Source organism: Bombyx mandarina, chromosome 22, assembly GCF_030267445.1.
Source record: "Bombyx mandarina strain Sakado chromosome 22, ASM3026744v2".
In the NCBI taxonomy this organism is placed as follows: Eukaryota; Metazoa; Arthropoda; class Insecta; order Lepidoptera; family Bombycidae; genus Bombyx; species Bombyx mandarina.
The window spans coordinates 7,126,202-7,140,364 of NC_143228.1; the positions used below are offsets into that span (position 1 = coordinate 7,126,202).

At 35.2% G+C, this 14,163-nt stretch overlaps 1 protein-coding gene across 1 annotated transcript; it reads right to left on the reverse strand.

Annotated features, from left to right (window-relative positions):
* Nucleotides 1–119: 119 nt before the first annotated feature.
* On the reverse strand, nucleotides 120–12,974 carry LOC114249266 (pancreatic lipase-related protein 2). Its single transcript, XM_028182771.2, has 11 exons — nucleotides 12,694–12,974; nucleotides 12,360–12,477; nucleotides 7,721–7,868; nucleotides 6,506–6,667; nucleotides 6,322–6,417; nucleotides 6,097–6,244; nucleotides 5,612–5,829; nucleotides 3,857–4,022; nucleotides 3,062–3,200; nucleotides 1,520–1,711; nucleotides 120–382 (listed from the first exon to the last, which is right to left on the reverse strand). Exons 1-11 carry the CDS (start codon nucleotides 12,797–12,799, stop codon nucleotides 301–303), a joined length of 1,575 nt encoding a protein of 524 aa, XP_028038572.1. The 5' UTR covers nucleotides 12,800–12,974; the 3' UTR covers nucleotides 120–300.
* Between the last annotated feature and the right edge of the window lie 1,189 nt (nucleotides 12,975–14,163).

The following is a 14,163-nucleotide window of genomic DNA, read 5'->3' on the forward strand; positions in this document are numbered from 1 at the left end:
AGAGTATTCTTTATTTCATTGACATTTGATATATTATTCCCTTCTCAGCTTTAGAAACGATTTCTCCAAAGGCTTAAACAATACCTACGTTGTAAAATATGAAAAATTAAAACAAAATGTTTTTGTTTGATTACACTTTAATGAAGTAATCTAAATATTAAATTACGTATTAATTTCCTTAACAATTCAAATATCCAACATGTGCTTAAATCTAATTGATAGAATACTAAAAGAATACTTTTTGTAGACTTAATAAATTAACAATTGCATTGCTATTGTAATGTGGTTCATTTAATTTTCTTAGAACTTGCAGTATTTCGTTTTCATGACCGTTGGCAGATTGTTAACGACAGGTTTTTTCATTTTTGGACATACCGTTATTCTGTAACAAATAATTTGGGAGTTCTTAGTCGATTGGTTATTTTGCAATAATTAATTTCTGAAACAAGAAAAAACATTCTTCCGACCTTTAAGCGACAGCGGTTCAGAGTGCTTCGGACGTGAGTTATTTAAGGTATCAGTATTCGGATAGCGCAATTGGGGAGCACTGATTAAATTCGTTCTTTTGCTTTTTTCCCTACCCAATCATTGATAGCGTCAAGGGGCTATTCCACTCCACCGGTTTGGTAGATGAGCTTACAGACTCAACCTAATCTTACAGGTAGTAGAAATTAACCTTTTTTTTTTTCGGGGCCAGGGCGAATCACCTACGAGGCCCCCGCTCCTTGGGGTATAAGGGGCGCGACTGCGAAACCGCGGGCCCAAAGATGTTTTCAGGATCCTACCCACTAAATGACTCCCCTGCACTCATCGCCTATGCGTCCGATCCCCTCCGAGGTCAGAACCCGGATGAGGTAAAAAGCTTACTGCGGTCAACACTACGAATAGAAATTAACAACTTCTACAACTTTTTTTTATTGCTATCATCGGCGGACAAGCTCACGGCCTACCTGATGTTAAGTGGTCACCGGAGTTCATAGACATTGATAGTTAATGCCGTCGGCCATCTTGATACATGACTTCCAAGTCTTCGTTTTACAGTACAACAGCTGCCCCACTCTTCAAGCCGAAATGTTCATTACGGCAGAAATAGACAAAGCCGAGCAAGCTTACCATGCGGAGTCACATGACGCTCTGCCATCAGTACTTAATTACGCAAATTATAATTTTTAGGGGTTTGATTTAAAAATCAAATTACACGATGCGATTCCTTCAACGTGGAAGTAATTCGTGAATACTTGTTAAGTACGTATTTCATTAGAAAAATTGGTGCCTGCCTGCGGGATTCGAACACCGGCACAGAGGCATCACTCGATACGAATGCACCGTGCGTGTTATCTTTAAGGGCATGATTACTTCGTCCTTCTATGACCATCCATATTTTTCTTTTCACTTTACCTTTCTATCAAACTCTCATTAGTTATCATAAGTACCAGTGTTGTAAGTTATGCGTTAACAGTCAGCCATTTGAGGTTAGTAAAATAATTATGATCAAATATAATAATTTCTATTTCCTTACTCAGTATTGTATTCGATCGACGAAAGTTTTATATACTCGATGAAAATACTTGGGGATTTTATTAATCTCCACGTCATTGGGTTGAATAATGAGGCTTCGTACTTCCATTCAACTATTACGTACAGAGGGGGGTTACCGGCATCTTGGAAAGCCAGCATTTTCGTTTCAATTTCTCCGGGCTTGTAATATTTTCTGGAAAAAAAAAAGATAGATAGATAGATGTTATAGTAGTTTTGTACTTTATTGTCTAACAAAAAAAAAACAACTAAAAATAAATAAATTGCAAAACATGAGCTCAGTTAAATGAGCTACTAATATTCAGACCGTACTTTGACGTCCACAGTTCAATGGCTGTGACGTCATATGTATGCGTTTTTCATTAGTCGCAACTTGGTAACGTCAATATTGATAACGTCAGAAAGTTAACCCTTTCTAGACGCACGGCCCCACGTCTGCAGTTTGGGTTTTAGTAACATCACATGGGCCCAAACGATCTCTACCATTTACGTCAATAACAAATTAGCATACAAATACAATTCACAATTAACATAGAATACCATTGAAACCATTGTTGTACTCTAAGATTTATTTATGAATTTTTCTTAAAAAAAATTGTTTTGGGGTAACAGTTTTATAAAACTGCTGAATTAAACTGACATAATACATATATGCGACAATTTATTTATTTAGCACAAGCTTCGTATAAGTTTATAGGAAGGATATAGGTTCAATATCAAGACCTCCACTATTAATTTTTTATGGCGTAAATAACAATTACGTAATTCGTTTATATTTTTGTAATCGCAGTTTAAATGTACAAAATGAATATATAGGTCAAATAGCAATCGTTTAAGAAGTCACACAGGCGATATTTATCTACAGCGCCCATGTTTTAGTTAAGTTCTAACGAAGAATTATATTTATCTGGAATTGTACAATCTACAATCTAAAATGCAAACAAAACTATTCAAATTGTTATTTAAATTTGAAGCCACATATTAATGAATCTGGACTCGATTTAAAGATAGAACGGAAAAAAAGACGTAGTATAATATATTTACTTAGTACAAGTCATATTATGGAATATTCCATTCTATAATAATAATCAATATTGATGTTACGTAATGTTGATGACGTCATCATTTTATAAACAATTCAGTCTCCGCCATCCTTATATAAGAGTTGGAAATACAATTCGATTATATCAGAAATTGCGATAAAGTAGTTCAGTGTTGAATTACAATTTATAATACATATTAAGATCGTATCTTTATGAATTTTTATACAATCCAGTCTTGTTATTCAGACCTAACGCCAATCGAAAAATTATCTCAGGGTCGATTTGCTTAAATATTTGACAGAGCTTATAGAAACGCAATAAAGGAATTTCTGTCGTCCACCTTCATATGTTAGGTGGAAGTCTCAAATCAAAGCAGATGTGATCTACTCTTTCTTGGAATACATTAAAGCAGTCGGTGGTATTATATAGGTAGAAATATACGAAAACATTACAATAGTTTAATGAAATTAGTTTCAACTTACTGTTCCGGATTGAGGGATCTCCGATCGGTTTTATTATTGTTTCTGTCCACCAAAGTGATCGTTACCTTACCGGATTCCGGTCCGTGATTCTTACTCTCCGTCGAATTCGCTACTTTCAAAACGACTTTGTAATGTACTTCTAGAATAAATAAATAAAAGAATACATTAAAATAGCAGTAACAATCAAAAACTCGAAGCCGCAAATTATTATTATCATTCATTTTCGAATAGTAAGTATTCGTTGCGATTATCGGTGAATGTATAAAATAGGCTCATATTTGTTGAAAAGATTATATGTTGATGACATACTCTTCACCCCGGACTGCTAGCGGGTGTAAAAAGTTTGAAGTCGATTTAATAAGTGAGTTTGGAACATTGCAATCATAAGTTTTAGTTTAAAAAGTAGGTTAGCCGATGTTTCATTACAGTGAAGACGAAACAGTTAATGAGATTTAACAACCTCTTAGCATTGGGTAGGCCATAAGTTCTGACCTATTTAAGTCTCATCTGACTTGGTGTTTACTTTTTGGTAACGGTATTAAATGTAATTGAGCATTATTTATTTATTTATAACACTTCATGTAAAATTTACATTGGCGGACTTAATGCGTAAGGCATTCTCTACCAATAAACCAAAGGTAGTGCAGAGAAAATAGTGGTAGGTGTAATGAAATTTATATTAAATTACTAATACGTACATACATATATACACAAATACATACATATATAAGTTTATACAGTATTCAAAGGTATATATGTATTAACAAAAAAATAACTAAACTGTATGTTACTTACTGCAATAAGGTTTCGCGTTGCCGGTTAGCGAATAAAGAGCTATATTAGTATTCGTATCGACGAGCCCGCCTATTTGAAGATGTTTATATAAGTCATACGAGTGATATCCCATTGGTATACAGAAGTGTTTGTTGTCGCAGTTTGTGCAATTGCCAGCTAGGAACGCCTAGAAAAAAAAATTAAAGAAAAATAATATTATCATATTGTCGTCGATTACTAGAATAATCTACGTGTTTCATTTGAATATTTAAGTAGAGGTAAACGTAGTATTATGCCAAATTGAACTGACGCAGTCTTAGGTTACAAGATGTGATGAAATCTTTAGCAGAACCGATAAAAAAACAAAGCCTTGTCAAAAGCTACGAAACAAAAACGGTTGATGAAATAATAGAGAAAATGAACCTTAAATGTTTTATCTCTGCATACCTATATATATTACATATAGAGACATGTTACATTTGAAATAAAAAAGTACATATTATGATATTCGAGAAAGATATAGAGCAAGATTAAAACCTTGTTGTATAATTACTCTTGCCCTTGTACTCTGTATCCTTATGGTCGTGTTTCTTCTAACAGCTGTGTGTACACAATATATAAATTAAAATACATATAGAAATAGGTTAACGATTAATTATTCGAGACCATTTAAATTAACCATGGTCATCCATCCGACGTTTACAGCATGTATCAAGTTTATTTTAAATGGTTAATTAAAATTAATGAGATCTTATTACAAATAAGTCTAAATGCTCTATATTTTATGTTTCAATCTATTTAATTAAAAACTGTAGTTTTAAATTTCAAATATGCCGATATATAGATATACCGAGTGTTGATTTTAAACACATTTGAGTGTATTTTTATTTTTATAATTGTGTGTTTCATTGTGCCAGTTTTTTTTACCATCAAGTTGTATCTTTATACTTTTCATTGTTATGTGGTTTAATTTTCTCATTCTCTAGGTTATTTTACAGTCTCTCGTTTGTACTAAATTTTTGAAGCACACGTTTTTAAAGAAATTAAAAACCATAGTTGCAACGATTTAAAAAAAGGGAAATAAATATTGATTTCGATTATTTTGCAAATATTATTACTCAAAACGAAGACAGAATAAAATGTATTTTAACAAGTCATCGGTGCATAGCAATGTGAACTGCATGAAAAACGTTAAATGAGATATTACACTGTATATTTATATTACTATAAGCAACTTCAACTGTTCGAAATGGGAGGTTTTAAAATATATCTCATCATGAATAAAAATCTAAGCAAAAGGTCGGCTAGTTTTTATCCCACTCAACTCCAAAGAGTTAAGAAAACCCATCTCCGAGTTTAACTCGCCTTTTGACTTAAATAACCTACAAATTATCTTTTTTGTATGTCGCTTAGCACTTGGGAAAACAATTTTCTGGGCTACAATTATGACTTGGTTGTGTATTTCACAAGAATGCTCGCAATGCGAAACTTGTCGTGAATCTTGTGGAAAGATTATGTCCAAACGTCGACGCCTGCAGGCTGATAATGATGAAATACCAGAATTACATATTTCAATACATTTTTGGCAAAGGAATGATTTGAGGTCTGAAGAAAGTGAATCGGTTTCATTATTTTTAAATTATAAGCATATAATGTTTTCAGCGCATAATAGCGCAAATGAAAGCAATTAAAAATAAAGTAGTAATTATGATACGATTTTTTTAAAATTCCTTCGAGTTGATTGCTGTTAGTGCGTAGTAAAGTTTGATTACTCACTTCATGAGATTCACATTGTATCGCCATGAAGGGACACGTGGGTGCAATACTCTCCGTGAAGTACTCGTGGCTCCTTTCGTGGTTGCAGCCTACGTACTTAACGACTTGTTGGTACGAAGCGCTTTGGTTGGGCGAGTCAGATTGCTTGCAACCGGGCTGGGTCGAACCGCCATTTGGATAGAAATCCACGTGGCCTATCGGTTCTGATATTCCGAAACCTGGAAAGAGAAAAAAATCATTGATTCCTAGTTTATTCATTTACAAATTTATATATTGTAGTAAAGTGAGAACATTTTTCTACATTAATGAATACAAATAACGTTTTTTTTTTTCAAATGAATTAATTTTACTTCTTTCGAATGTCAAGGCATTGAAACCACGCGGAACGCGACTATTAACAATGAATCATAAACATTTGGAATTTCTTACTGTGTGTATGTCTAGCAGTTAACGTAATTCTAAATTAAATGTAATCGATAAATTACCTGAGAAATAAAGAGGCATCGCGTTGCTGTGAATGATATCGACATATTTAGCATCAGATCTGTCCAAGCGAACCAAAGTCACCGTCCTGCTGAAGTACGGGGCGGCCGGATCCAAACCAGTTATTCGTCCTAGTTTCAAATTGAACTTCTGTAAATTAATCATTATGTTTAATTGTCAAACGGCATATGAATATTAGATGTAGACTTTTGTAAAAAAATTGTAACCTTCTGCAATTCGTGGCCACAATAACCGCCTAAATGGGCGCCGAGTGAATGACCAATGAAATGGAAATTATCTATATGGGGCAGCTGCAAAACTTCCTGAAATAAAAATAGTAAGGATTGTAACCTGAAGTCGTCAATTATTATTGGAAAAAAAATTATGCGCTATTAATGCAATGGTACTTACATAAATATTGTGTATCAAGTGGGCGGTCATAACTCCGACCAATCTAATATTAGCAACCGCTTGTCCATACGGAGGTTGGGAACCCCCACGCCAGTCAACTATGATCACTGTGGCTGATTCGTTACCGTCAATGTCTAAGAGGGCATTTGCTAGATTTTCAATCTGCAAATGGCAAATTTTGTTGTTTACTTTTAATATGACGTCGAAATTTTAATATTGCGTTAAGGCCTTCCTCCTCCCACCCACCCTTCGAAGCGAAATATACGACAGCTTCGCGGCAAAAAAGAAGCAACTTGTGATATTTATCCGCGCAGACTCGGAATACGATCTACCATCAATAATCATTACCTTAATTATATATTTGATGGGGTTTCATTTTTATTACACTTCAAACGTACACATTAGCACACAAAGTAGGTGATCAAGAAGTTTGAAGTGGTTTAAACATATATAACGTAAAAAAATGGATGTGGTAAGTTTTTTCGCGGCATAGTCACGTCACTCGCATCACGCGGGACGGAAGTTTGTGATTAGTTAAAAGGTTATTAATTTAGTTTAGATTATTGCGGCAGGCAGTGGCTTGGCTCTGCCCCTGGTATTGCTGAAGTCCATGGGCGACGGTAACCACTCATCATCAGGTGGGCCGTATGCTTGTCTGCCTACAAGGGCAATAAAAAAAAAGAAAATTAGTGGTAGTCGTAATTATTACTGTTTGGTACAACTGAGAGCTAATAACTTAATGCACTTATAAAATTACAGTTTTAATTACTTCATGTTAAATAAAGATACTAATATCGTGATATATGTACCTACATATATTTTTATATAAAATGCGCCAGAAGTAAACCTAAAAAATATACACCTAAAATGTACACCTAAAAAATATATCAATATCTCAGTTGTTTTTGCACGATGCACGCATGACGGCGGACCTCTAGCATTGAATTTGATTGTATTTATATAGATTTTAGAAACACGCAGAAATAGACAGACGGATGTTCAAAAGAAAATTTTTGAAGATTTCGTTTCTAGTGAAAATAAATTTATAACGCTGTTTCAAATTAAAGAAATCCCTACGCGACGCGCAAGTGCCTTTGAACATCAACTAAAGTTTCATGATTATGTCTAAAAACTTAAACAAAGCTATTTCAATCTTATGCGTCGTTCGATTTTCCCTGTCAATATGTTTGGAATAACCGTAAGTAAACAGATTACCCATTTCTTGTGACCTCCTTCCAAGAAGCCGTGCGATATGAAGTAAAACGGTCCATTGGCATCAAGATTGGCATTTTGTATTCTGTCCGTATTATCGGCATGAAGCAACACTGGTATTTTTCGGTTCCGGCGAGTAAAAGTTGGATACCTGCAGAAAACAATATTATTTTCTTATAATTTAAATTTTCACAATCTGTACAGGCAAATGCTTGTGGTCATAAAATGCAGAGCGCTCAATTAAGACGCTCTCCAATGTCTCAGAAAATATCTTTTAATTGTACAAAAATAACAAAGTGCTGCGAAAACCTTGAAGAAGTCATTCCGTGGTTTGATAGAACGTAACAAAAACTATCACTGGAAACATACTATTGACAAATGCAACTGTTCCAAGTAATGTCTATAAATTCCTCTCAGCTCTTTTTTTTTGTTACTTGTGCAGGCAGAGGAGTATATGGCCCACCTGATGAATAGTGGTTACCGTCGCTGATGGACGTCAGCAATGCCAGGGACAGAACCAAGACGCTGCCTACCGCTTAATACTCTCCACAAGCCTCGTTTGAAGAAGGTCATGTCAGGGCTCGTGTTAGCTCGTGGGTAATCTACTACTACATTTTAATTTTAAAGCTGCGAGAAACCAGTAAAGCCAAATTACGTAACCGGGAAAAAAAACCCCTTTAATTAACCTCTCTTTGAGACGTCGTATTTAGTAAACAAATTCTAGAAGTTCCAGGTCAGTACACCTAAAGCATTCAATCTTTTAGATAACGCATACATTGCAACAAAAAACAAATAAATTATTTATTTATCGTGACGGTTGTACACGCGCCACATGCAATTACAGAACATAAATATTTGTTTTGTCTTCATTTGCTATTGATTGATGTCACGGACGAGCCCCCCGACTCTTATCGTCCCGAGACATTTTAATATGCTCAACACAACATACTATACATATAATCAATACGCACATATTGTGAGTCCACGAAGCGGATCCTACTCGTATAATCAGTTCCACTGATATTAAGGTCCCGAGGTTTAGGTTTAGTATTGATTACACGAGAAATAAACAACTTTTAATACGAAATTGCGAAGTGACTTAATGACATAAATTATGAAAGTGCCGATGCACCACGCCCTCTCATTTATGTATTTAATTAATGATGTTATTAGACCGCTCAGTAAGCGTGGCTGATAAACATGCACTTTGATTTTGTTTACTATTCAATTAATAATTATATGGAATGTCACTAATACTGGTATAGAGAGAGAGCGAGAGAGAGAAAACATACTTTATTGCACACCAAAACACAATGAACATTAGAAAACAGTCAACAAGGAGATACGTTTGTACAACAGGCGGTCTTATCGCTAAAAGCGATTTCTTACAGACAACCGTTTAATTACCCAAAATTCTGGACAGATAAAGATACAGCAGGTATGTTGCGGTGTACTATGAATAATACATTATTAAAGAAAATACAAACATACAATAAATAGATATATACCGTTAAATATAGGTAATATGAAATCACTATATGATTTATATTCCAATATACTTACATAGGTAAACATAGTACATAAACAGTATGGATAAAGCATAAACAGCAAACAACACTAGGCGGATAGGTAAAGTTCTTTCACCATTATTTTAAAGCAGTTTAAAGTTGGAGCACTTCTCACTACATCCGGCAGAAAATTCCACAATCGAACCGCCTGGATGGTGAATGAGTTATCAAAGAATGATGATGAATGCGCCCGCCTTTTCAGTCTCAGGCTATCCGATGATCTCAGGGAAAAACTATGCGTATCACCTAGGAACTCGAAACGTTCTTTGAGATATATAAAGAGAATAACAATATAGTAAAGAATGGACATGAGTATTACGGCGAAGGCGAATTGGCAACCGCTTGAGTTTAGCGCAAAATTCAGATACATGATCATATTTCCGTAAACGAAATATGAATCTTATGCATAAATTTGGTAGCCGCTCAAGTTTATCAAGTTGTGTTTCGGTTCTCTCTGTGCATTCCATGAAAGTTTTTTATCAATTAAGATTCTTAAATTTTTCACAGTATTGGTAGCTGTACCTATACAATTTATGGATATGCAAATTATGACATATTGATTCATTTTTGCCTTTATTTTTATTTATTTTTATTGCTCACAGCCCACCTGGTGTTAAGTGGTTACTGGAGCCCATAGACATCTACAGTCAAACCTGGATAAGCGAGAGTTCAAGGGAGCACAATCTCATTCTCGCTTATAGAGGTTTCTCACTAACCCGAGTTTCTCGCTAATGCTCCCTCTGAAATTCGATTCGCGATTTTCCGCATTCAAATGCATTCACTATTTTAAGTTTATGACTTTAATGACAGTACTTTAATTTTCCGTTTTTACATGATGCAGAACAGAACTTTCCTTCGCAATTGATTAACGATAAACTGAGTAAGTCCGACAAACAGGACGGTACACAGGCACACGTGTCCATTCGAAAATAATGCGATAAAAGAATACGATAAAATAACAACGTATTTAGTTCCAAGAAATAGAATAAGTTCAATATTCACGAGAAAACAATACAAAAACAATGATAGGAAGTTCTACGAAAGTTAAAAATGAGTCATAAAATAGCAGATGTTAAATTTGTAATTTGTTTTGTCATTTGTTCCTCCTAAATAATATAAATAAATAAATAAAGCTCGGCTGTCGCTTGTAGAGGTATAGATAGGTAGCAGTCTCACTTACGGAGGTCCATGAGGAAAAAACGACTCTCTCTTACAGAGGTTTCTGTTTCTCGCTAATAGAGGTTTTGGGAGCTTAAAATGACGGGTCCTTGCTATTACTCTCACTTATAGAGTTTTCTTACTTATCCAGTTCTCACTTACCCAGGTTTGACTGTATAACGTAAATGCGCCACCCACCTTGAGATATAAGTTCTAGGGTCTCATGTTTTAGTTACAACTAAAAAGACTTGATAGATCCTTGCATTTGTTATTGATAAATCTGTTTTCTTACATGCAGATTCGGTCTCATTTTATATCGATTTAAATAAAATAAATCTTGGCTATAACTTTTAAGCGAAAGTAAACAAATAAATGAAATGTTAATTATAATATAGTTATTGCAAAGTACGAGCACGCGTGGCCGTTATTTGTAGTTGTAATCGTAAATACACATTTTCGTTAGTGTGTGTACCCGACGGAGCGGTCTCAGCGGTCAGTAGCGAGTGAGCCATCGCTCGAGTCACTTGTACTTGTTGTTTCCACGTTTCTACTGTTCACGAAGTATGGTCAGCATGTCAAATCTTAAAAGTAAAATTATGAATCAATTAATTAAATTCATATTTAATTATTATTTATTAATTTATTGATTAATTTTAATATAAATATCAGTGAAGATGATGACAGTGACAGTGTAGAAATGTTTTTATTTTGTGTAGAGTTAAGGTATTGTTAAGGATTACATTTTTTTTGTGTTTATTTTCATTTCCTACCTGCATTTAATTATTATTACTAATGTAAATTGGTAGTTGCTTTAACAATGTTGTTCATTTTTATTTTGACTACTCCTAATATATGAATTGAAAAATACTTCAAATATAAAAATGGCTGAAATTCATAACTTGAATTAAGGAATTTTTGTTTGCTAACCCTACGTGCTCTCACACGTACATAGACGCGTAAACAGATTGATCACTTACACAACTGAGGGCGACGCGCAGTCGTACTTTGCAACAACTATAGTTATCGACAACTATTTCGACGGTAACCGCTTTATATTAGGTGGGCTATGTACGCGTTAGCTACCGATGCAAATAAAACAGCCCAGAATAAAATTTTCAAGTAACAAGCAATCGAAAAACCATTATAAAATATCAAATTATTCATTTAAAACAGGAGCTCGAGTTTCACGGTTCCATGCTTTAGTTCTCCGCTTGATATAATTGAAAAACAAGTAAAATAATTTACTTATAGTGAAGGTTTTGTAATCATCACACACTAATAAATTCAAAGTCGTCGTGGCCTAAAGGATAAGACGTCCGGTGCATTCGTATCTAGCGAAGCAACGATGTTCGAATCCCGCAGGCGGGTACCAATTTTTCTAATGAAATACGTATTGACAAATGTTCACGATTAACTTCCACGGTGAAGGAATAACATCGTGTAATAAAAATCAAAGACGCAAAATTTTAGTTTGCGTAATTACTGGTGGTAGGACCTCTTGTGAGTCCGCACGGGTTGGTACCACCACCCCGCCTATTTCTGCCGTGAAGCAGTAATGTAAAGCAGCGTAAGCAGTTCGGTTTGAAAGGTGAGGCAGCCGTTGCAACTATACTGAGACCTTAGAACTTACATCTCAAGATGAGTGGCGCATTTAAGTTGTAGATGTTTATGGGCTCCAGTAACCATTTAACACTAGGTGGGCTGTAAGCTCGTCCCATCTAGGCAATAACAATAATAAATAAATAAAAAATTAGGACCTAATATTAGCCGACGAGCACAAGCAAAATTTTGTCCGAAGACCGACTGCAGTGTTTAGTTACTAACAGTTAGCCCCATATATTTTTTATAGTATATATAGTAGTAGGCATAGCCCCAGTATTTTATCTTCTTACCATCTGAAATTCACAGTAACTTACCGTATTGCCATTGACTCGACAGATGCAGGGAAGTAATTATCGGGTCTGTGCTCCGTCCACGGGTAGGCTTTAGAAAAACATCCGTAGATGTCATAACATCGCTCCAGTTCCATATCATCTACAAAAGGCATAAATATCTCTTGTGAAACTCACACGTATATTTATCAGTGTAAAATGAGTACGTTATGATTTGACCGGTGCATGGTGTACGGTGGATAAAGATATATAAAAAATATGGCACATTAATTAAGTACATAATGATCCGAAACTAGTACACGATGCGGCTTAAAAAAAGAATCAATCACAGTAAAATAAAGGTAATGTAAAAACTTACCACTAAATCCTGCAGGGAAATTAGTAACATCCGTCGAATTCTGCTTCTTCATCAAGAGCATGATGGTCTGCAGCATCAACGTTGCACTCGTTCGATTGTACATCATCCCTGAATTTGTTCTCGTACACACAAAAGGAACGCGAATTTCCGAGTGCACGTGGAAATGTCACAACGTGTGTACGTTTCGCGGGACCGGCAACAGCGTAATTTGATCCGAAATTGACCCGAACTGAAACGCTGCTGTAGCTAATCGTTCAACTGACTAATGTTAAATGAAATGCGCGAAGTAAGAACTTCTTTATATACACTCTGTTGATGCACCTCGCGTACTTTCAATTGAGTGTCGCTACCAAACAGATCCAGCTTCTAGTTCGCAGACGTTCCGGGATGCGGCGATAACAGGGGTTACGACGTTATCGTTCCACTACTAATTTGTTAAAAAACAATTGACGCACGAGCAGTCTGGTCGACTGTTAATCAGTAGGTACTTACATTACCTACTATTAATATACAATGACATTGCCTATAGTTTCGTTTAATGGATTTATATTTAATAATGAAGCTGTGTTAGTTCCAAAAATACTGATCTATGATTGGCTTCTTACCGATACGATTCATTGAAGTCCTAGACTAGTACTTAATGTAAATATTTTAAAGCATGCCTCGAAATGTAATTTGTGTATAATTTTCTTTTTTTATTAGATTTTAATCTAATATTAATCCGACAATCCAGCAATTAATCCGACTATGAAATTCTTAGATCCTAGCCTACGTCTATAAGCCTACAGACCTTGTCTACAAGGTCTAATGAGCACAAAATACCCCAAATAAGACGGGGCTGATTTATCCTTGACTTTGCGACTCCATGTTACATTATTATGGATATTATGTCGCCTCGTCCTAGTGTAGCATAGATAATATGGGATGGTATCATGATCAAAAGTTAAGGTATAAGCAATTTTAGATGACGGAGTAAGTTTTGAGATAAAAGTAAAATAAAATATAAAAATGAAAATAATTATGAAACAAATGAGTTAAAGGAAAAAAAATATGGTAAACACATCTTACTTGGACTTTGGAACCGTTATTGACAGTTTCTTCTAATTAAAGATATAATTATTGAGCAAACATTGTAATCAACAAGCTGATTACAGCTGGAATACACGAAGTGCCCAAAAATAGATTTATTTAATTAATTTCAATGGTCGTTTTTAACGGGAGGAAAATGCTTTTGTCCTCACACGCTGGGGGCAACGGGCGGGGTACGTCGGAGTTGAAACAATTAAAATCTCCTGTTACTCAACGGCGTCGAAGCGTCGCCAGAGATAAAACTCGGTCGGGGCAAAGGAGGTGATGCGATGCGTTTAGCTCGCTTTTCTTATTACCTTATCACACGGGATACCTTACGTATGGGTCTATGAAGTCCGCTCCGGCAGGGTTCCAGCTTGTGCCCCCCGAAACCACGCTGGG

Bases quoted from the DNA above. Each gene is read 5' to 3' on its own strand.
- LOC114249266 (XM_028182771.2), bottom strand. From the start codon at position 12,799: ATGATGTACAATCGAACGAGTGCAACGTTGATGCTGCAGACCATCATG. The intron at 3,201-3,856 runs GTAAGTAACATA...TATTTATTCTAG, and splicing joins CAACGCGAAACCTTATTGCA to AAGTACATTACAAAGTCGTT. The intron at 383-1,519 runs GTAAGGAAATAG...TATTTGTTACAG, and splicing joins TCGATCGAATACAATACTGA to AATAACGGTATGTCCAAAAA.